At 42.4% G+C, this 22,767-nt stretch overlaps 1 protein-coding gene across 1 annotated transcript; it reads left to right on the top strand.

Annotated features, from left to right (window-relative positions):
• Positions 1–216: 216 nt before the first annotated feature.
• Positions 217–20,178, top strand: aff3 (AF4/FMR2 family, member 3). The gene is made up of 19 exons (XM_073473893.1): positions 217–348; positions 2,240–2,284; positions 7,139–7,213; positions 8,205–8,238; positions 8,346–8,403; positions 9,397–9,448; positions 10,823–10,860; positions 11,023–11,212; positions 13,856–15,811; positions 15,901–16,028; positions 17,155–17,314; positions 17,398–17,501; positions 17,660–17,723; positions 18,281–18,417; positions 18,511–18,582; positions 18,695–18,788; positions 18,913–18,962; positions 19,081–19,286; positions 19,443–20,178. Exons 1-19 carry the CDS (start codon positions 277–279, stop codon positions 19,562–19,564), a joined length of 3,657 nt encoding a protein of 1,218 aa, XP_073329994.1. The 5' UTR covers positions 217–276; the 3' UTR covers positions 19,565–20,178.
• Positions 20,179–22,767: the final 2,589 nt, after the last annotated feature.

Raw genomic sequence — 22,767 nt, forward strand, 5'->3', positions numbered from 1 at the left:
AGTCCCGAGCAGCTGTGTTATTATTATTTCTAATGACGCCTTTGACCGGTGCGGATCATCCACAGGGCCGCTCTGAGTCGTGAGCTCCCTGCATGAGCTGCGCTTGTGTCATCTCTGACGTCGCCGGCCCGCCTACACCGCCCCCTGTCTCCTTCAGTGACACACCGACTCTCCCCGCAGCAGCACGGAGGAGCGACGAGCGAGGAGCCGCTGATGTCCACGGGAGTCCTCTGACTGGCATGGACACCGGAGGAGAGCGCTGACCATCCAGGAACCATGCCTACTGTCCTCGGTGGCAAAGGGAAACTTTCCGTGGTGTGCTTTCTACTCCGATGCGCTTATTCTCAGGTGAGAGTTTGCATGTAGCCTGCTTTAAAAACAAAACAAAACAATGAAGAGTTATGATAATATGTGTGTCTGTAAAGCACCACTGACAGATTGATTGAGCCTTTGACTGTTGGTCTTACTCGAGATAAGTGCATGTTTAAAGTCAACAGTTTGTACACAGACTTCCTGCTGGTTATTTAATCTGAACACTGAAATAAAATGAGCGGGTAGGCTAATTCCTACAGACCCGTGCGTTTTGTGTGCTCCTGTCTTCATAAAGATTCAGTGTGCAGATTTAAAGTCACTTCAGATGTTCCTTAAAAGCACTAAAAACAGAGGGAAGTGTTGAATGGAGCCTCTAAAATGAGCATAACTTCAGTAATTGCTGATATTTTAAGAATGTAACAGGTGGTGTCAGTGTAGCTGGCTGGCATGCTGCTTGATGCAGGTGTTATGATGGGTTATGGTTTGTTTGGGCCCGGGGGACTTCACTCATCAGGGTATTGCAGCAGAGCTGAAGCCTGTAGTGTTTAGTGGGTATGAACGTGTGAAACACATTGCACATGATTATATCCACACTAATGGACCTGTAAGTATAAACTGAGGAGGCAGGCAGGCAGGCCAGACTTGAGCTTGTGCACCGCCACAGGGAGGTAAAATACTGCCTGTCTGTGTTTATGTTTTTCATTTAGTGCCTACAGCTCTCATATGGCTGTAACAATCAGACAGTTTTCACACACACTGTTTTCCATCCGCAGGCAGAGTGCAGCCACTCAGACACTGACCTTAGTGAGTCATGCATGCAAGAAGAGACAGTTACACACACACATACACACACACACACACACATACACACACACACACACACACACACACACACGTACACACATACACACATGCACGCTGCACTACACACATTTTCTACTGTGCATACTTGTACTGCACAGATGGCACAGAAGACAGAGCAGGGGAATAGAAGGAAGAAGCAAATCAGCCAAAAATTGAATATATGTGTGTGTAAATGACATTAGATGAAAGCCAAACCTAAGAAACATTAGTATTATTACTATTATAAATGAGAAACAATATGTTATGCTACTAATATGTGCAGGGATCATCAGTTTTCACACAAAACTCCCAGTCATAATGAAACCATTGACTGAAACACACTCCCACATAAACAGAAAGGCCCTTGCTACACACACAGTTGGACAGATGGGGAAGTGCGAGTAATGTAAAGTATTTGTCCTTTATCTCAGTGCTTGAGCAACACGGTTCTCTGTGTTCATGCTATGAATTTGAATTGTGAGCTGAAAAAAAGGGGGAAGGGGGGGAGGACGAGAGGGAGGGAGAGAGGGGTTGCCTAACAGGGATGGAAACAGAAAGTTGCTCGCAACAAAATCAGCATCCGTCTGATCGTCTGCAGCTGCGATCTCTAAGATATGAGTCATCAACGAGCTTCAGCCTCCCCTCTCACGATTACAGTGTGTGCCTGTAACTGCAAGGTTTACAGTAAAGAGGTGCACCGTGTTGTGACTGTGGTGACAAAAAGGCGGGAAGCAGAGAGCCGAAGGTGATTTTTTTTTAGTGTGTATCCTTGTGGTGAAAGTTCACATCTTGAGCAACGGCTAGTGAAAGATATGAATGAGTTTATGTGCTGTGTGTGTGAGTACATGTGCTCAGCTGTGTTTGCAGTCGAATGTGTGTGCACAATATGAAAACTGCACTTTAGTTTAGATGCTCAAATATGGTTTGTGTGCACAGCGAAAAACAGCTCTTTCTCCATGTGCTGGTCTGCTTTGTAACTAGACTCGTGTCTGTTGTTCTGAGGTGTGACAAAACTTCCTCTGATTATCTGTCTGTCGAGACTTCCAATGACTTTCTCCTCATTTGTCATTGTCTGTTTGCACAGGTAACAAGAGGCCAACACAACAGCTGTGCCAAAGATATTCTGGAGGTAAGAAATTACTTCCGTTTCTTTTTTTTCATTGCTTGACTTTTTTAAAGAATTTGTATTTGACCTCAGCTTTTTCCAGGTTTGAGCCATTTTAAACCGTCATCAGGCTGAATAGAATAATTGCAGCAGACTAACGATTTTTTTCACTATTGATTAATCTGCTGATATTTTTATGATTATTCAATTAGTCCATTAGTCTATACAATTAAAGGGACAGTTCACCACCAAATCAAAAATACATATATTCCCTCATACCTGTAGTGTTATTTATCCAGTTATTTTGTGTTGGTGTGAGTTGCCAAGTTTTAGAGATATTAGCCATTCTCTCGCATTCTGCTCGTGGTGCTCAAAGCACCAAAAAAAAAGCATTTGAAAACTCAACAGCAATGTCTCTCTCCAGGATTCATGACCAGATTACTCCAAATAGAACAAAGACCATGCTGTGAAGAGTTTCATGTAGGAACTATTTTCTGTCTACCGAACGACACCCACCAGCTATCTCACTGCACAGAAGGAAGCGAGCATCTACTCATGGATTTGAGGCTAGCTAACTAAGGTAGCTAAGCTAGTTAAGCTATCGTGCATCACAGCTCAGCCAAGGGAGACGCCATTAACTATTGCATCATTTTCTGTCTAACTGTATCACCGTGCTCGTGGACGAGAGCCTTGTGATAGCACAAGATATAAACATTAATTTCGTCCTCCTTTTGGCTGAGCTGTAACGTTAGCTAGCTTAATTAGCAAAGTTAGCCACATTCTAGTGTATGAGCAGAGGCTAGCTTCCCTCTGCACTGTGATAGGTCTTCAAATTTCTTGTTTTGTCTGACCCACAGTCCAAGGATATTCAATTTTAAATAGGAAACACAGAAAAACAGCAAACATTAATATCTGCGATGCTGGAATCAGAGGATTTATTGTGTTTATGATGCTATAAAACTCAGTAAAGCAGCAAATCGTCAACTTTGAGAAGCAGGAACTTTGAATGTTTGAAAAAAAAATTGATTGTTACAACAGTTGCAGGTTCATTTTCTGTTATCAGTTTATCAATTGACTGTTTTTAGCTCTAATCTCACAGATATCTCAATCTGAGCTCAGTGTCCCTGAGGTTTCTTTCCACCTATAATTTGTGGTTTTACAGCGCAGAGCATCACTGCTCCCTGCGTCCTGTCACTAGTGTGGGACAAATAGCAGGGGTGGAGGAGAAGAATAGAGCTACAGAACATGGGGGGGTGGGGAAGGGTGGGAGGAAGATAGCAACACATCATGCTCCACCTGGGAGACCTTGTTGTTGTTGGAGGAGGAAAGGGGTGAGGGCTGGTGCTGTGTCCTTGGTGACCGAGGGAGGGGAGATAATGAAGTGAAAGGATGAGCCCAGAGAGGAAACACTTGCCCTCCAGGGTTTACTGTAGAGGCTGGGGAGAGTAGAGGAGGAGAAGTGGAAGGGAAAAGCTTTAGTGTTGCCTGCCACGCTCAAAGAAATGTGTCATCTCATCAGCGTCTTTGGATTGCAGTGAATAAATCTGGCTCCGACTCCCATTAGATTTAAAGAAATAGTTCGATGCTTTGGGAAATGCTTATTTACTTTCTTGCTGAGAGTTCAGTGAGAGGATAGATACCTCTCTCATGTCTGTGGACTAAAAATTAAGTTATAGCCAGCAGCTGGATAGCTTAGCTTGACACATTATGGTTTTGTGAGGGTAATGTGCTGGACTATTTCACAAAGCTGCGCTAACCAACTACTGTCACTTTAATTTAGCGTGCAGACATGAAACTGGTGTCGATCTTCTCATCTACAACTCAGCAAGAAAGACAGAAGGTGTACTTTTCAAAATGTTGCACTATTCCTTTAGATCCCTTTAGAACAGCTGTAGGAGATTTCGATGTCTGCTACCACAAGTCCTGATCTGCACTCAGACCACTGACACACGCATACTGACACAAATCCTTAGACATCCCAGCTGACAAAACGTGACCTTTTCCAGATCTCGCTCACTGTTTCAGCAGTCGAGCAACCTCATGCCCTCGCTCAACCCAGCGATTGCCACACACATGTACATTACACACTGATGCTTCCACATTATGACGCAGCTGAGAAACCAGATCATGCTAACATGGTAAATGAATGGTACAAAAAGGCCATTTTCTCAGCATCCATGAGGCCTGGTTTGTCTGAGTGTGACTGTGGGCAATTTAATCAGTAGAGATTATAATCAGAGCAGGAGCAAAGAGTGGATGCAGAGCAGAGCTCGCTCCATGTGGCTGGTTTCCTCTGGAGCGCCGCGCACAGCGAACCAATAAGAAATAGGGTACATTTTCATAATAGTCCAGGTGTGTAATCATGTGTAATCAACACACTCTTCCACGCTCCGTCAGTGTGAGACTTGCATGAATGCACAGGCAGACACTGTCAGTCAACTGTGAGCATCCACCACATGTATTTGAATTATTGATCATTTGTAATTCACCATGGTTTAGTGAATACTATTGGATTTTATTAAAGGTACAATTCATAAGAATTTGTTTAAAACATTCACAAATTAATTAAATGTATCAACAGAATGTGCAGAAATAACAGTTTTGACAAAATGTCAAAGACGTAGCCCCTAGCCACTTTGTAGGGTGCTAATAAGATCGTAAACAACACCAACACTCCCTGTTGCTCCGGGCTCCCTATTAGTCACCTAATATGACGCCATCTGCACGGTTAACTGAGCTTACTTGCTAAAGGCTGCTACAGTTAGCAGCAGTTAGAGATTACTCTGGTGATATGCTGCCCCCTATTTGTTTGGAGTATGAATTCAACAGGTGGCCAATTCTTACATATGGCATCTTTAACTCAAAAGTGCTCAGAGCATGCACACCTCTGTCTACAATCATATGAGAGAATATTAAGGATTTGTTGTGTGCAGAAAGGAGAGTTAGACTCATGACTAGAGGATTGTGTCCATAAAGATGTATCATGTTGCTGTAGCGCCACCTTTAGGTGAAATACCATAATTTTTTGTAGGGTGTTTAGGTGCTTCTTTATGTGTGTGTAAACTAAATATGGCCACAATTGTACAATGCGTTCAAGTAATTTCCATAATTAACTAATTTATTGATTATCGAATTGATGATCCACTAACATTATAACCTAGGGTAGATCGATTATAGGCCCCGGCAGATCAGCGGGTATTGGTGATTTTTTTTAAATGATTTTAAAATGTGCTACTTTGGCTCTGATGCAGTATCGTCTCACACAATGTCCTGCCCACAACACTATCTGATTGGTAACACATCACAATTAACAGCCTATGATGTGCAATGTAACTAGTAACTAAATGTATCAAATAAATGTAGCGGAGTGGAAGTATAAAGTAGAAAAAAATGTAAGTAAAAGTTTAGTACCTGAAAATTGTACTTAGTAACAGTACTTGTGTAAATTGTATTTAGGTTTATTTCATAACTGGTTGTTCCAAACTTTTTAATCAAATCAAATTAATGTTGGTCCCAAATGTGGGTTTTCAGTCGCCTTGATTTCTATTAATCGGCATGAGTATGGACCCTGAAAAAGCCATGTCGGTTGACCTCTATTATTGTCTGTAACATGACAAAAATAAATTGCAAATGTCTATCACAAGTTAACTGAGCATAATGATGTCTTAAAATGGGACTAACATTGATAAGAAAGTAAGAAAAGCAAGAATTGTTCACATTGAAGAGACTGTAACTAGCAAATGTTCTTTTATAAATGAAGAAAGTGAATAATCCGTTGCCAAATTTGTCCTGGAATGATTTTCTGTTGTAAGATCACATATACACATTGGACAACTTTTTGTTAATCATAACAGCCGACACACTGTTAGTCACAGTGACTCAACTAAGGAGTATACTCGGTGTATACTGATGGTCGACAGTGCAGATCCTAGATCAGTGTCTCCTGCGGCTGCTCGGGGTTGATATGTGGATGTTCCTTTTGGTTAGTTTGAAGTTCATCCCAAAAGCGTTCAAATAATTCAATGCTGCACAATGATTTGTAATTTCTACCTCCATTTTGCGGTCTGCTCTTGGCTGTGGCTGTGATTTCAACTGTTGCACTGATGATTACCTGTTGTGACACGAGCCACCTGACATCTTTTATGTTCATTTCCCCAGGGCTGCCTTACAAGCAACAAATGTTTTGATGAGCTGTCTTGTGTTCTGGTTCACTGACTGTGCACCTTTGAAAGCTACAAACTCAACTCGAGTCAAGTCATACTCAGATCTACCATCTTTGAATGCAAAATCATGCCTTTTTTTGAACAAGTTTTTAGATCAGGTAGATGAGTGGGTGTCGCATGCACCAGAGACGTTACTGTAGCAATGCAATAGCAGAAGGGTCTTTATTTGCTCACTGATTGAAAACAGCCATAAACAAACTGTGAAATGTAACTGTATCAAAAATATAGCAGATACTTGAAATACCTGGAAAAAGATGCAGCTGGAGATCAATCAAAAAGAAACAAAATGACAAAAACCTTGACACAGCTTCAAACTACACACTCCCACACCAACTTATGATACACATTTCTCAGCCTACAGCCGACACTAGACATTGAGACTAACTCATATTATTATTAGCCAGTCACACTCCCCCTGGTGGGGAGGAACAGTGCTGATAACAAGAGTCGGCTGTCCAGCGAGGCTCTCTGCACTGTATACGTGGATGAGAGGGAGAGTTAAGTTACTTCTAAATGAAAGAAAAAGGAAGAAAGTGATTTGATTTAAAGATTTAAGATGCCGGGACTTTCAGCATGTGAACACCATCAATCTCAGCGACATCTCACAATTCACCTTTGACCCCCCGCCCCCGCCCTCCCCACTTCTGTTGCACAGGACATGACTCAGTCCTGGCCGTCCCAGCAAGCCTTAGGGGGTGACCAGGCCCAACAAATCCTCTACAACTCTAAGGTATGTCTGTGTGTTGTGTATTTGTTTGTTAAACTTTGATATTTACACTCCCACACTCTACTGATTTGACATATTTACAGTAAGTACAGTAAGCACTACATGAACAGTCACTTTCCACCCACTTATTTTGCTTTTGTAAATATCTTATTGTTTTTTGTAAATACCTTTTTTTTCTATTTAATTTCTATTTAATATTTCTATGCATATTTTTCAGATTCTACTTGTACTGTTGCACCTCGAGCTGTTGTAACATGTGAATTTCCCCGTTGTGGCATAAATAAAGACAATCTTAATCTTAATCTTAATCTTAAATCTATTTAAAGGTCTTGGGCAGTACTCAACTCAACTGGCTGAGTAAATGTTGGCAGTGTACGCTTCTGCAAACCATGAATATGTTGAAACTTAAGTTGCATCTTTCCATTTCTTTAGGTTCAATTTTCAATTTCATGCTGTGACTATGCTGTGCTTATGGTTAGGTATAGGCACAAAAACCACAAACATGGCTGTAAATTGTCCAACATCTCACAGAAATATCTGGTTTTATTGCCACAAACTGGAAAATGTCCCGACGTCTTGTCAGAAATATCCAGTCATTTGCTGAAACACCGTCTGGAGCTGTGGTCTCTGGCTTGGCACCCATCTCGCCCAGCTGTGACGCCCTAATCATCCCATTCTCCTCCCGACATGAAATCCAGTTCATATTCATGATATCTGAACGTGATATGACATGTATTGGAGAAACATGAAAGAATTTTGAACATATTCATGGTTTGAAGAAACGTAGGATTTTATTCTGGGCTGGGAGTACGGCTGCATATGTGAAAAATGTTGCCTTTTATGACTCAGAAAGTGGCTGCATAAGGTCTGATTAACTGCCTTAAGTGATGTCACTCGAGGAAATGCTGTTTGCAATGCTAAATCTTTAGAGAACATATTTATGTGTATTTGTGTATTTTTCTCTCACTATCTCTTTTTCTCCCTCTATCCGAAGGAAGCAAAACTACAAAGTACACAACAAAGGCAAAGTATGTGTTCACTTACTAATACGTTTGCTTATCTGATAAGTGCAATCAGGTTATTAGTTCTCTAATAATATATGGTTCTCTGCCTGGTTTTTCTCTCTCTCTGTAAGGTCGGGGGGATGTTCAGCTGCGAATGACCCGTCACCCTCATGTGGCACCTCACAAATCGTAAGTGAGACATGAGGAAACACGATCCACCGCAGGTCATCAAACCTGAACTGCCGCTGAGGCACGCACGCAGACGACCTAATATATCACAGACATAAGTTTCTTCTCAGCGACTTTTTTATGAAATTAAATACAAACATGAACAGCATCCTCTGAACAGTCACAGGGAAAAAGCATTAATGATAGAGAAAGATGTAGAGGCAGGCAGCACAGTGTTTCAGGCTGCATGACAGAGGTCAGGTCAAAGGTCAGTTAACATTCTTGAACGCTGTCAGTGGATAGCGACATGCTCCTGTTTGTTACCTCTTTACATCCTCTTTTTAGTGTGAAACACATGTTCGGTGTTGTTAGCCAACCACGTGTTCCACATTATCACACATCATTTGTTACATAACACAGCAGTTTTAAGACAGTTAAGATTTGTAAACCATTTGGGAGAACTTTTTTTCTCACAGGTTTGGCCACTTTTTGCAGTATATCTGAAATGTGTTTAGTTAGGTGTGTATATTAACTTAACAAAACAAATGAATGATTGGCAATATGGGTCTTTATTGGTTAATATTGTTATGTTATAGGTCATCTTAACACCTCTGATGCTACTTCATGCTGTTTGGTTTTGAGAATTGAATTATCTCTGTATGTTTTTTTGTCTATATAAATGATTTGCAAACATCCAACTGAGGTGCACATAAACTATGTTCTACCATGTATAGGAACACTGTCAGAAAGACTTCTTAGTGTTGAAAACTTGAGACGCACCTTTCTGATATAACACTGGATTAGTATCGGCACCAGTGTTGTCCTTATTAAACTTACCAGGTATCAGCCATGATGTGGCTTTATCATTAGAAAAATGTAAAAGAATCTCCATGTGTTCCACGCAGTGATGTATACAGATGTTAAATTAGTGAAAAAGAAAGCACTAGCAGGTGGATCGGTGCACCTCTGCCGACAGTGTGTGACTTCTCTGACTTTGTGTTTCTTTGCATGCAGCATGCTTGCTGATGACCTGAAGCTGAGCAGCGATGATGATGACAATCAAAGAGTAGGTGACACTCTTTCTCTGCAGCTAGAAAAATACCATCACTGCATTTTAAAAGTGCTTTGAAGATAAAATGTCCACACTGATAACCATTTCTCTATTATGAATTGATAATAATAATATTAGTGTTATTGTTTTAAAAGAAAGTAGTTGACTTTAAGGATTATGCACAAAGACTGAGTTGTCTGTTCACTTATAAAACATTTCAATTAAACAAGTCCTTTGTTCACGATTAACTGTTGGCTCTTAGTAGTTGTTTTCATATACATTTGTATATTACTCGAAAGTATATAGAAGTACATGTAATGGTGTAACCATTCTTTTGCTTTTGTCAGTGTTGTGAAAAGTATCCAAAAGTTGTACTTGAGCAAAGTCAAGATACTAGTTAAAATATTACTTAGGTAAAATTGAAAGTCACCCATCTGAATGCACTTGTGTAAAAGTGAGTAACACTTTATAAAACCATCATAAATAAATGGTAAATGTACACTTAAATAAGCTGAAGTTAATAGTTATTTCACTGTTAATGCTTTATAAACCATTTATTCAGCAATAGCAACTGTAGTTCATCTATTAACATTTGGATGGCCATTATAAAGTTGCAACTGATGTTTAAAAACCTTTACGATTGCTTAATAAATGTTTTGAAAGTCATTTCATTGTTTGTTAACAGTGAAATAACTATTAACTAAAGTTTAATTAACCATAAATTTACTGTTTGTATCAAAAGTTTCTGTCAATAAATGTACTTGAGCATCATAAGCACAAGTAAAAGTAAAAAAATAAAAATAAATGAATTCAAAAGTACACTAGTTTGGCTTTGATGCAGCATGCAATATGCAAAGTAACTAGTAACTACAGTTATCAAATAAATGTAGTGGAGTAAAAAGTACTGCTTGCATCCAGAAGTGGAATGGAAATTGTGTACTGAAATACAGTAAATACACAGTTTTTTGTCTTTGTATTACCAGAAGACAAATGTTTTATCTTGTCTTGTAATTCCATGTGGGATGGATGTTCCAGATGTTTGGTATGACACAGACATAAAACTAACTCAGTGGTTATGACCTGAGCTGGACGTCTTCATGTCCTCATGTCTTCATGACTTCATGCTGTTGTACATGTTTGAAGAGGCAGAAAGACAGTGAGAGCATGTAAGAAGAGAAAACAAAACTCGGCAGCTCCTGCTGAAGGTTGCTGGTTTTTCTGGTATGGATTAATGGTGTGTACACACCCGTACACAGTGTGTCACAACCGTGTCTGTATTTGCTACTAATCATATAAAGCCATTAAGCAGCAGAGGTAACAAATCAAGTGTAGCAGGTTTTCACTTCGCTGCTGCTGTGGATGATAAGTTTCCGTTTTGTCTTCCTGAAGGCGACTCATGAGTCAGCTTCCTGGGATCACGGACACAGGTACTCGATCACAAATATCGTGTGTGCATATTTGGATGTTTTTGCAGGACTGTCTGTAAACATGAGATCTACTGTGTGAATAACAATAGTATCTGTCCGCTCCACTCTGCCGTGCACCCACGCTGACCCCTCTCTGATGTTTGTGTGTGTGTTGACTGACAGCCTGTCAGCACAGCGAGCGCACACACATGGCAGGCGGGTGAGACATTCCAGCTCGGACTCTTCAGACTCAGACTGCTCTGCTGAGTCGGCCAGCAGCAGCCTTCACTCCCGGAGCCCCAGCCGGAGCCCAGACGTTTACCGAGATCCTGCGTCGCCTGCCAACACGCAGCAGCCACTGTGCGACAAGGAGGTAACAACACTGCATCCCCCCCTGCTCTCCGTTCATATCTCGTTTGTCTGTTTCTACCTCTGGTTGCCTTCACGTGAATTCTCTACAGGGAGCGGTGGCCTCGAGGCAGTTGATGGCAGGTGTGGGGAGGGACGGAGGAATGGGGAATGCATGTGAGTTGGAGAAGAGGAGGAGGGTTGAGGGCAGAGGTAGCTTTGGGAATTAGTGCCTGGGTGTCATGTCAACAGGCCCAGTCTTAAAGAGGAAAGCCCTCAGGACTTGGAAGTCATGAAGACTTGAGTTGATGTTGACATCCCTTCTCACTCACAGTTGGATGTCATTGCCTCAGATAAACTTTGAGAGCATGGTGAGCTTTTGGAGGTGTGGGGAATTGTGGGGGTTAGTTTGAGATGTGTATTATGTGGGGAATGAAGGGGAAACCTGCCTCTCTTTTATGAATGGAAAGCCCTGTACGACATAACTGTATTACTAAACATGCACCACATTGGGCCCCTATGGAGAGGGAGGGAGTGGAGTGTGTTTGGGTTGGGGGAGGCGGAGGGGGGGTGCGCACCATGTGTTTTTCATTTACGTGGACTGTTTAAATGTCTCCCAAGGAAGAGATGGGGGTTGGAGTTATGGAAGCTGCAAATCCAGAGTTCCAGGTAGTGAGCGAGAGAGAGGGAGGGAGAGAGAGAGAGAGGGAGGGACAGAAAAGAAGGAGGGAGGGCAGCCGAGACGGTACAAGAGATGCAGTGTCTTCTCTGGAAAGAGGGCGAGGGATGTGGGGAGGGAGGGGGGTCACTGTTTGACTTGAGGAGTAGAGGTTTAATTTAGCCCCCAGTCAGCGAAGAGAGAAAAAGAGAACGCAAAAGAGAGGAAGAAGTTTACTCCCCAGCTGTAAGTATTTTTTACATACTTTCTGTTTCTCTCGTGCTCCCCTCATTCTTACGGTTACCGAGCCAGTTGTTAAGCAAACATCAAGTGAGTCATTTGGCATAATTGGATGGGGGTTGAGCTTCTGTAAGCACAGATGTGGACTGTGAGACCATGTAGGCTATTGAAAGGAGGTTATAATGTCAGTCTGACACTTTTTAGACGTGAGTCACGAACCCGATTTGTCATTTGGAGTTTGAGTTGTTTTTTAAGCGCAGCTGAGTCAGTGAGTTACATGTCAGGGGCAGTGACTGTACTGTATTTAAATGGTTCTGTTGGAGTGTGGCAATGTTGTGGTATGTCAACACACACACACAAATATGTGTCATTGTGCTCATGGTTAAATGTAACGCCAAGTGATCCTTCACTCTCTGCTTCCATCGCTTTTCAACTAGTTTGACCTCTTAACGAATATATAAAGAGACGTGCAGAGTGGTGGAATGTAGCAAAGTATGTTTACTCACGTACTGCAAACATACTGTACTTTTTCTGTTACGTCATACTTCTACTTCACTATATTTATATTTAATATAAGCCTGATTTTCTCTGCTAGTTAAATTACGATCCTGCAACAATGTCCTTGTTATCAAGTCATTTTAGTGTATAATTGACTCCTAAACCTTCATTTAAAAAAAACGCAGTAGGGCTGTGTGATATGACTCAAATCTCATAACCTGATATAGGTCATGTCATATCCAGATAATGAGACATATCAGGATATACCACATTTTTTATCAATTCAGTAATAAGTAGTTGACATAAAATGGTCGGAGTTCTTCTCCTGTTCGCTATCAAACCATTTTTCTCATGTTCACTTGCCTCCATGTTTGTTTGTGTTGCCTTCCTGCAAATTTTCTGCCTGCATCCTGAACGGAAAGAGTCGTCCAAATGACGAAAAATACTGCTGTAGCAAGTGTGATGGAGCATTGTACAAAATATTTTGCTGCCATCACAGGAGCCTGAAAAATAATGAAAACAGGTTTTTTTCAGCTTTATTGTAATTTCACAATATATTATGTCTTGATAGAAATTTGATAGAATCTTGAAATATACATATTTTTAATAACACTAATAGGATTTAATTTAATACCTTAGATAAGCATATGTGCATATTATGATGCTCACCAATTTTCATACTATGGTTTACCTTGAAACCAGTATATCACTGCGAACCTAGTACACTATACTTTCAAGATAGTTACTTCTTGGACAGGTTTATTTGAATTAAAAACAGGTTTACATACTCTTACAACACTACAAGATTAATTACAGTCAGAAATGTCTTTATAGTACAAACAGAGTTTATTAAGTTTTTAAAATCTAGCGGCAATAAAATAATAGTCCAATAATAAAATCTATATAACTATGATATGCAATGTTGTTGTGTACTTTTAGATAGATATTTCAAGTAAGTTTTGTAGATAATTTTTATTTTGTACATTGCTGTTTTAAGACTTCTACTTGAAGCTCCTGTTGGTAAGATAGTTGATTTTAGAGTCTCACTCCCAACTCATCAAATACTGGCACTTTCGAATGGTGGCCAACCCGATCTATAATCAACTATGTTACCAACAGCAGCTTAAAGAAAAGGATCTATGTAGACGTCTTCCACCACTGCACGTGTACCTATGTGCAAATCCTCGCAATTAACAAAGATTAATGTTGAATTAATCTAGTTTGCGACTCATATTTGACATTTGTTTCTCTCTTCTGCTGTGCTTTCTTTAGACTGATCACCCATCTGCTGCTCAGTGGCAGTTGGATAAATGGCTGAACAAATCCCAGAGAAAATCTGCCAGCAGTGAACCGGATCACACCCAACGAGCCCCATCTCCAGCCAGGTCCTGGGACAGCAATCAGGAATACAGCCCCAGCCAAAGCCCAATTCCAAGCCCACAGTTCCATTACAGCCACAACAACAGCCCCCTACCCAGTCCTGGTTATAGCTACTGCCCCAGCCCCAGCCCATTTCCCAGCACCTGCCCAAGTCCCAGCCCTAGCCCGAGGCACAGCCCGATCCCCAGTCCGGTTCCAAGTGTTTGCCTCAGTCTGCATGGGAGCCCGAGAGCCAGCCGTAGCCCTAGCCCAATACCTAGAGAGCCTCCAAGAAGCCCCAGTCCCAGCCTTCCTGCTCCTTCAAGGGTTCGTCACTTCCCTGAGGTTCAGAGTCAGAACCAAACACAGCCGAGTATAACAAACAATCACCACAGGACAAAAAATAGGCCATGGGTTGCCCCATTGCCTAACACTGACAGCAAGAGCAAGTCAACAAACAGTACTCATCAACACAGGCCCAAGACTCGACCCTCACAGAACCAAGACCAAAGCAAATCCAAGCCTTCTTCTGCTGTGTTAAACCAGAGTCACAACCACAAATCTAGACCTAAGCCTCCAAGTTCAAAACAAATCTCAGAGGCTCCCAAAGCCAAACACGCGCCACATATTGAGCAAATCCAAAGCAGCAGATCCAACCACTCCAACTCCAACCACAAAACCAGGCCTTTGCATCAATCTAGCTCACGACACAGCCCCACAAGAACAAAGCACTTAGCTCCAACTAATCGTGAAACCAACCCTGGTCATAGTTCTCATTCCCAATCTACCTCTAAAGCTGCTACCAATTCTAATGCTGGCTTGAACTCTACACCTGGCCTAAAACCTAGGACCAAGACTTGGGAGGCTACAACCCCAACTCCCGTGCATGTCAACCATACAAAAACTATACAGAAGAAACCCCAGCCCAAGGAGCAACAGGTGGAACACAGAGGAGATCATCTGACCCAAGCAGAGGGGAGAAAACCAGAGAGAAAAGAGGACAGATATAGGGAAAAACAACAAGGGAAACAGGAGAGAAAGGAAGACAGGAGGCTGGCGGAGGAGCAGCTATTGAGGCGTCCCTGGATCCAGAGTTCGGCAGAGGAAGAGGAGGAGGAAGAGGAAGAGGAGGAGGGAGTGATAGAGAGGCAGAGGAAGAGAGAGGAGACAGCAAGACGGGAAAACAGCAGGAGGAGGGAGCAGCAGCATAGACGCGAATGGCAAACAGTCCAGACCAAACAGAGATTGCCTACCAGCACCGAGCGACACCGCCTTCAAGACGACTCACACCAGCACCAAGGGAGGGCAAAAAAGTGTGGAAGAAGTGAGGAGGAGAGAGAGTTACAGCAAGACCCTTCGCCTTCTCCATCACGTTCCCCAACTCCTCATAGAGTGTCCTCCTCATCCTCTGCCTCCTCCTCTTCAAATTCAGACTCAGAATCTGAATATCAGGCTCCGATCACCAAAGTCCCCGCGGACTCTACCTCTCACAAGAGACTCACAAAGAGAGGGCAACAAGGCCCAGGCACGACTGACGCCAGCAGGCCGAAGGTGGTGCACCCCAGAGGACCCACCTCGGGCAATCCAGGTGAGGGGCAGCCGAGTGAGGGGAAGCAGAAGCTCTACACCCTGGTCCCATTTGGGCGAGGCGAACAAGCTACAACATCTTCCCAGCGAGGGCTTAGAAATCTGGTGGTGCAAATAGATCTCTCTCTTCTTAAAAGGGTCCCGGACAGCACTACAAGCTCCCCTGTTAAAAAGCCCCCCTCTTCCTCCTCCTCTTCATCAACTAAAGACAAGCCAGGGGAGGCTATGAAACACTTGTACGTCCCTGAGACTGTGACAAAAGACGGCAAAAGGAAACGCAAGGTAGACAACATGTACATTTACTTTTCTTATTCTGCATCGATATAGGGCTGCTCTTCAAAGCTTGAATATGTGTGTTTGTGTTTGACCAGTTGGAGAATGGTGTGTCACAAAGAGAGAGCAAGAGGAGCATTCCTCTTACAAATGACCTCTCAGGGCGCACAGAGTCTTCAGCTCACACAGCTGAGCGCAACTTTGTGACTGAGACCACACACAATGGGTAAGAAAACACCAAACACACCACGTTGTCTCAACAATACTGTATATGCCATACAATAAAGGGCTTTTCACACTCCATGTTCTACCTTTAGCTCTGGCATAACTTAGCCTCTTTCCACACACACATTGTTAAACCAGCTTTCCACACTATATTTAGCCCAGGGCTAAAAGCATTCTTAGCACTGTCTTAGTCCCAGACTAAGGGAGCTGTTAGGGTTGGCAGTGTGAACTGGATCGACTCAGCTCGTCAGGTCGCCAGTGGCTGGTTGTAGAATGTTTCACCACCTGTTTCACCAGCCAATCAGCTGAAGTCAACTGGTTAAGTGAGTTACGAACTGTCAGCTGGTCGAAAATGAAAGGATGATGAGGATCGCCTTATGTATTTGACTAACAGCTGTGGCTGTCTGACACAAGCCTTGACGTTTGAAATTAAGCCTACTTTAAATTGCAATTTGTTGCAAGTTTCAACTCGTCTTGTCACAAATCTTTGTTCTGAACAGGACTTAAGAAAGCTTTCACACTGGCTCAATCCTGGCCCACTCCAAGGCTGGATCACTTTAGCCTAGGGCTTGCTGGCCCTGCTCTTGAGGGAAAGCCCTGAGTTTGTCGGATTATCCCAAGAAAATCAACTTCACACTAAAAGCTAAAATGTGCATTTGTTAATAGGGGCTGAAGTAGGCATTAGTCACGTGTTCCAACGGACTTTTAACCCAGGGCTACTAGAAGTTCAGTGTGAATTGTATAGTGCTAGGCTTAGTTTAACCCTGAGTTAACAGTGCATGTGTAAAAAGGGACCAAGATATCCTAGGGTTAACTCTTAGCCCAGGGTTAAGGATAGCCCTGCAGTGCAGTGTGCCAGCCCTGGGTTATATGTGTGAAATCCCTGTGTTTAGTTGATGTTCAGGGGATAATGCCTCAAATTTGGGGCTAACCCTTCTCCAGAGCAAGGCCAGCATGCCCTAAAATGAAGTCAGGATTAGCCATGAACGCTTTGTTAGCCTGGGACTAAGAAGGTTCAAAGAATGTTTTTAGTCCTGGACAAAGTGCAGTGTGAAAATCCCTTAAGTGTATTAAATATACATCCCATGTGTGTTTGTGTCAATGTACATATGTCGGTGTTCCTTCAGGTACTTGGAGGAGTACTTGGACAGCAAGAGGCCATTGTCTCCTGTGTCTCCACTGTCTCCACACAGCCCCGAGGCTGTGAAGCCTCCCTCCAAAACAAAGACCTCGGAGCAGCATCACGTCCACAAGAACAGAGACAAGAATAGAGATTCTGCGATAAAGGTAAGACAAAAAAGTTTTTTTTTTTAGATCATCCCATTGCTTGCAGTATTTTTGGTTTATTTCTTTTTCACCTGTACACGCAGCCCAAGATGGAGGTGGAATGTGTAAAAGTGTCAAGACAGCCTCAACCACCATCCGAGTCCTGGGGCCCTGCAGGACACAGGGGGGCCGTGCCAAACCATGAAACGTGAGCAAGTCCAAACGGTGTTTCACTGCATGGCCCACACTGCTTGATGTTTGTCAGATACAGACTCACCAGACACCTGATTCCTCGGCCTTCCTGGGAAACAGTGACTGCACTGCACTTTTTTTTTTACTTTTTTGTCTTTCTGTCCATCTTCCTAGTCCGCACCATGCAGAGTACTACTTACATGAGGCTAAAAGGATGAAGCACCGTGCAGATGCAATGGTGAGTCCTTGATCTTAAGGTGAATATAAAACAAAATTAGGATGTTGTACCATCACTAAAGGAAAAACTCTGCCATTTGTTTAAATACAACCATTTGCTTTCTCAATTGAAGAAAGACGAGAAGTTTAGCAACAGTTTAATGTCTATATGTCAATGAGAGGGCGAGCAAACAAAACTTTATTTACATAGCACATTTGTTTCCAGGGAAGTAAAAATTGACTTCAGAGAGAGAGAAACATACAATCTTCTGTATGTATAAACTACATACAGTCAAAGGTCTGAATGGTAAATGGACTGTGTTTATGTAGCGCTTTTCTAGTCTAAGCAACCACTCAAAACGCTTTACTACACAAGTCAGCATTCACCCATACATTCCTACATTGGTGGCAGAGGCTACCATGCAAGGTGCCACCTGCTCATCTTTCAGTATCTTGCATCTTGTGCATCTTTTCGGGAATACAAATATTTTCCCAGGGAGAAACTAACATCAGCTACTGAACATATGTGAAGGAAGACAAGGAGAAGAGAGTATGCTTATGTTGGATGTCTTTTTCCAGGTGGACAAACTAGGGAAGGCTGTGAATTACATTGACGCCGCTCTCTCCTTTATGGAATGTGGGAAAGCAATGGAGGAAGGGCCACTAGAGGCAAAGTCTCCTTACACCATGTACTCAGAGACAGTGGAGCTTATTAGGTGAATAACGCAAAAACACGTTTGGATTTGGACGTCGACACACACGCATACAGATGAACCGCAGGTCCATTGTTAACAGTCCTGTGTTTTAAGGTACGCAATGAGGTTGAAGAACCACTCCGGCCCTGGGGCAAGACAGGAAGACAAACAGCTGGCGGTTTTGTGGTGCGTATGTCATCTCCTCTGTTTATTCCACATCTATCATCAAGCTGAAGGACCTGCATTTTTGGGGATGATTTGTGGTCGGTCTAAGGCTCTTTGACTTGTGTGCCCACAGTTTCCGATGCCTTGCCCTCCTTTACTGGCAAATGTTTCGTTTAAAGAAGGACCACGCACTGAAATACTCCAAAGTTCTGCTTGACTACTTCAAGGTTTGTCTAAAAACAGGTCTGATGTGTCAGTTCCAGGAAATCTTGCTGTCATTTCCATTTCAAAAATCAAATGTAAAAATTTGCCTTTGGGCAACTTTCAGCCTAGTTTTTGGTGTCATTACAGAGTTCTCCCAAAGTGCCTTCTACACCTCCCTGCTGGAATGACTCTGGGAAGTAGGTGGATAATAACTTCATATTACAGGCACTCTTGTTTCATTCATGTGCTTTCAGCAGCCACTGAGCCTTTACTGATCACCATTACTCTGTTGTGCATTGTGTTTTCAACTCCCAGGGGTACAGGAGGACCCCCTTCTTCGCTCTCACCCAACGCCAAACACCTCAGACAGGGTTCACACGGGGGCAGCAACTTACCCTCTCTCATAAGCATTCCCCAACGTATCCATCAGATGGCAGCAAATCACCTGAACATTACCAACAGTGTCCTGTATAGTTATGAGTACTGGGAGGTGGCAGACAACCTGGCAAAGGAGAATAAAGGTATGGAGGCCCCACTCAGCCACACATGCAATGTATGAGATGGGAAAAAAACCTTTACGTTCAGACTTACATTAAAAAAAGCCACATTAGATCAAATGAATCTGTTTTATATGTCAATGACAACAGATGATTTAAGATCTTCCTTTTTCATTACAGAGTTCTTCAACTACTTAAATACTTTGTCTGGACCATTGACTCTTCACAGTACCATAGCTCACGCAGTCCAGTACACCAGACAGGCTCTTCAATGGATACGCATCAGTGCCAAACTTAACTAACAAGGAGAGGATTTACTTTTACCTGCCCACTGGGCCTCCCGGCCTTACTTAAAAGGGACACAACTCTGGAACTCTATGCAGCTGACAGGACAGCACTGATACCTACAGTGCTGTGCGAAATGGAATTGGATGAAATCCCCTCGAGCCTGACCATCCTCATAGGATGTTGGAGTGCTTGCCATCCAGGTCTTACTGTGTGCAAAGCATCCCGAAGGAGTAATCTAGTAATTTCTCACAGATGGAATACGTGCACCTTCTTCCTCATCATTGGATTAATCTGAAGAGTTGTATGGATTTGAAATAATTTGCCAAAGGTCTCATGGTGTCAGAAACGGGACTCGGCTGTATGTGTGAAGCCTTTTTCATACTTTGGATTGAATCATTATACAATGGACTGTTTCTTTGGGGCCAAAACAGGAGAAAATGCTTAAAAAAGACCAACCAGTCATAAACCACTTTCTCCAGAGTAGAACTCTTGTCTGTGACGTTTTCTAATGAAGGACTCTTCTTTTAAATTTTTTTGATATTTTCATTTGTATGTGTTTTTACTGTGCAATATTTGATGGAATATCTGTTTTTAGAAAAAAAGAAAAAATACAAGAGAAAAAGGTGTTGGTGAGTCTAGTTGCCAACATTCAAGGTCCCTTTTATGCAAAATGTATTTTTGTCCCTGTTTTGAGTGTGGGATTATGTCATTAAATGAATAATGAATTTGAAGAGGTCGCTCAGAGATCCTCTTGTTAAGTTTGCTTTCTTGGGTCTGGTTCAGGAATATGTGTTTTAGATTTCCAGATTCTTACAGCATGAGTTACACAGGTAACATATCATCACTATCAATCTTTTGTGTCTTAATTTTGATAATATTTATGTTTTAACTTCAGCTGAAGGATTACAAGGTCAACTTAATTTTCTTCGAACCATTAGCCTATGAAACCCTCTCAAAACGGACAATGGTAATCAAAGTAAAGTTTTGTTTTACCCTGTGAAAGGGTAAGCCTGACATTCAAACTGGATTGCCCTTTCACTCTCATTCATTTTTTAAACTATTTTAAATTTCTCAACATATAAAAAGTGTGGGCAGTGATTCAGAGCTACGAACGCGTGACATGGTGGTGAAGTGGTGAAATGATAGCAAATCATCAGATTCCCCACATTTTATATGACTTGCAACCTGAAACACAGCAGAATAATATTAACATAGCATTTGGGCTTCCCACCCTGAGCAGGAGTTCAGAGAAAAATGGCCGCTGTGTGAACATGGTCTATTTGGGTGGCAAAATCAAATATCACTATATATGTTTGACCAAATTCCTCCATGTCAATTTTCCAACAATATTGCAGGAATGACTATCGGTGCATTCACAAAATATTGGCACAATGAGATATTTGATAAATAATAATCAGCAATGTGGATATAATAACTAAGTGGCTAAAGTAGCCTATTAAAACAAGTACAATTCAAAATATTACATCACTTCACTGTAATGCAGCCTTTACAACATATGCCATATTATGATATGATATCCCTAATTAAGATGACATATAGTCTCATATCATGATAGCGATATAATATCGATGTATTGCCCAACTCTAAAAGCACATAAAATAAGCTACTCTCAGATTTTGCACAATTTACTGCAACTATTTATGAACAAGGGATGCCCCGCATACACGAAGTGATCCTGTGTCCTCAGATGCCCTCAGCAAACATGGCTCTACATCACAATGTGCAGCTTCCCTCCTGAGGTACACACCAATCAATGTTTGAGAGAAGCTCTCTGCTTTTATTGTCTCACAGTGCCTTTTTTATTTCATTATACTGACAGTGGACATTATTGCGGCAAGTTTTAAAAAAGAAAAAAATCTGTCGCCCATGTGAAGGGGAGAGGATCCTATAGGTTCTCTCTCACACACAAGTACACTCTATAGGCGTCAGTGACTGTGAGTGAGTCACACTCATTAGTCAGTCCAGTTGTGCAGAGATCTCCTCTCTCGACACTCACACATCACTCTCCATCACTGCAACTACTTCCTGCTGCACCAACACAGAAGTCGGGCATGAAACTTCAGCATCCGATGTCTGGTACCATAGCAACAGAGAACAACCAATAAGGGGGCTCCTCGGGACACGACGAGCCATGGGTCAATAGCATCCTGGTTTCTTTGGACTGCGTGAAATCCAGCGCCAGACTATGGACATTTTTATTTCCCTGCACTATGACCTACTTTATTCCACTGTCCTGAACTTAAAGCTGACTGTTACGTATTATTTAACACAGGCAGTAGATTTGAAGTCGGGTGAGTCAATCACAAACAGACACATCACGTGTTAGTCCGGATCAAATCAGGCACACACGCTGTTTTTACTGTACTTTGTGACTGCGGGGTTATTATTGCCCCCTTGTGACACAGTCGGAGCGGACCACCATCATCACAGCCTGCCTCGTTCAATCTGCACGTGCCTCTGCGTCACGGCCGTCAGTGCTCGTGTGCCGGGCCGTTTGAGGACAACCGAGCTGGAGCCAGACAGTACACACAACGAAAAAAAACAACAACCCGAGACTGCTTCTGATCGACTGTCTAGCGCAGGAAAGCAGGCGGTGTGGGCGCTTCAAGCCTGCTGATTTAAAGCCATGACAGAGACACATTTTCTGAGGTGAACAGTCTGTGAAAGTGCGATAACCCGCCGGTCCTCCAACACCGAACCGCCTCACAACGACGGTTGCCTTGTTCGTGTCGGTACATTGGTGTCAAAGTCTCAGAGTGGGTGGTTTAAAACTGCACAGAGCGTCCAAAAGCTACCACACAGTCATTTCAGGTGACATGCAGCCAGTTGCCCGCATAGTGGCAGCATTACAACACAACTTGAGGCTAAAAACAAGAAGCCGGGGGTAAGCAGGATCAAGCTAGCTACGAAAAGCTACATGGGGACCGGAAGTTGAGCTTATTTCGTTGTTGAAAATAAAATACAGTTAAAGCCAGTCAAAATATGAACCACTTTTCCCGAACATAACAGTATTTAAGAGCATAGATTTTTATAGGAGATTGGAGATTATGTTGAGGAAGAAAAATAGCAGGAAGAAACTCAAATTTTGAAATGTTACAAGGTTAAAATCCCATGCATGTCATTGTATCAATGTTTTTTTTCCATAAAGGCCTGTCAAGATTAGTATGTTGCTAAGATATAGGCTAATATTTTGTAA

The sequence above is a fragment of the Pagrus major genome, chromosome 9, assembly GCF_040436345.1.
Source record: "Pagrus major chromosome 9, Pma_NU_1.0".
In the NCBI taxonomy this organism is placed as follows: Eukaryota; Metazoa; Chordata; class Actinopteri; order Spariformes; family Sparidae; genus Pagrus; species Pagrus major.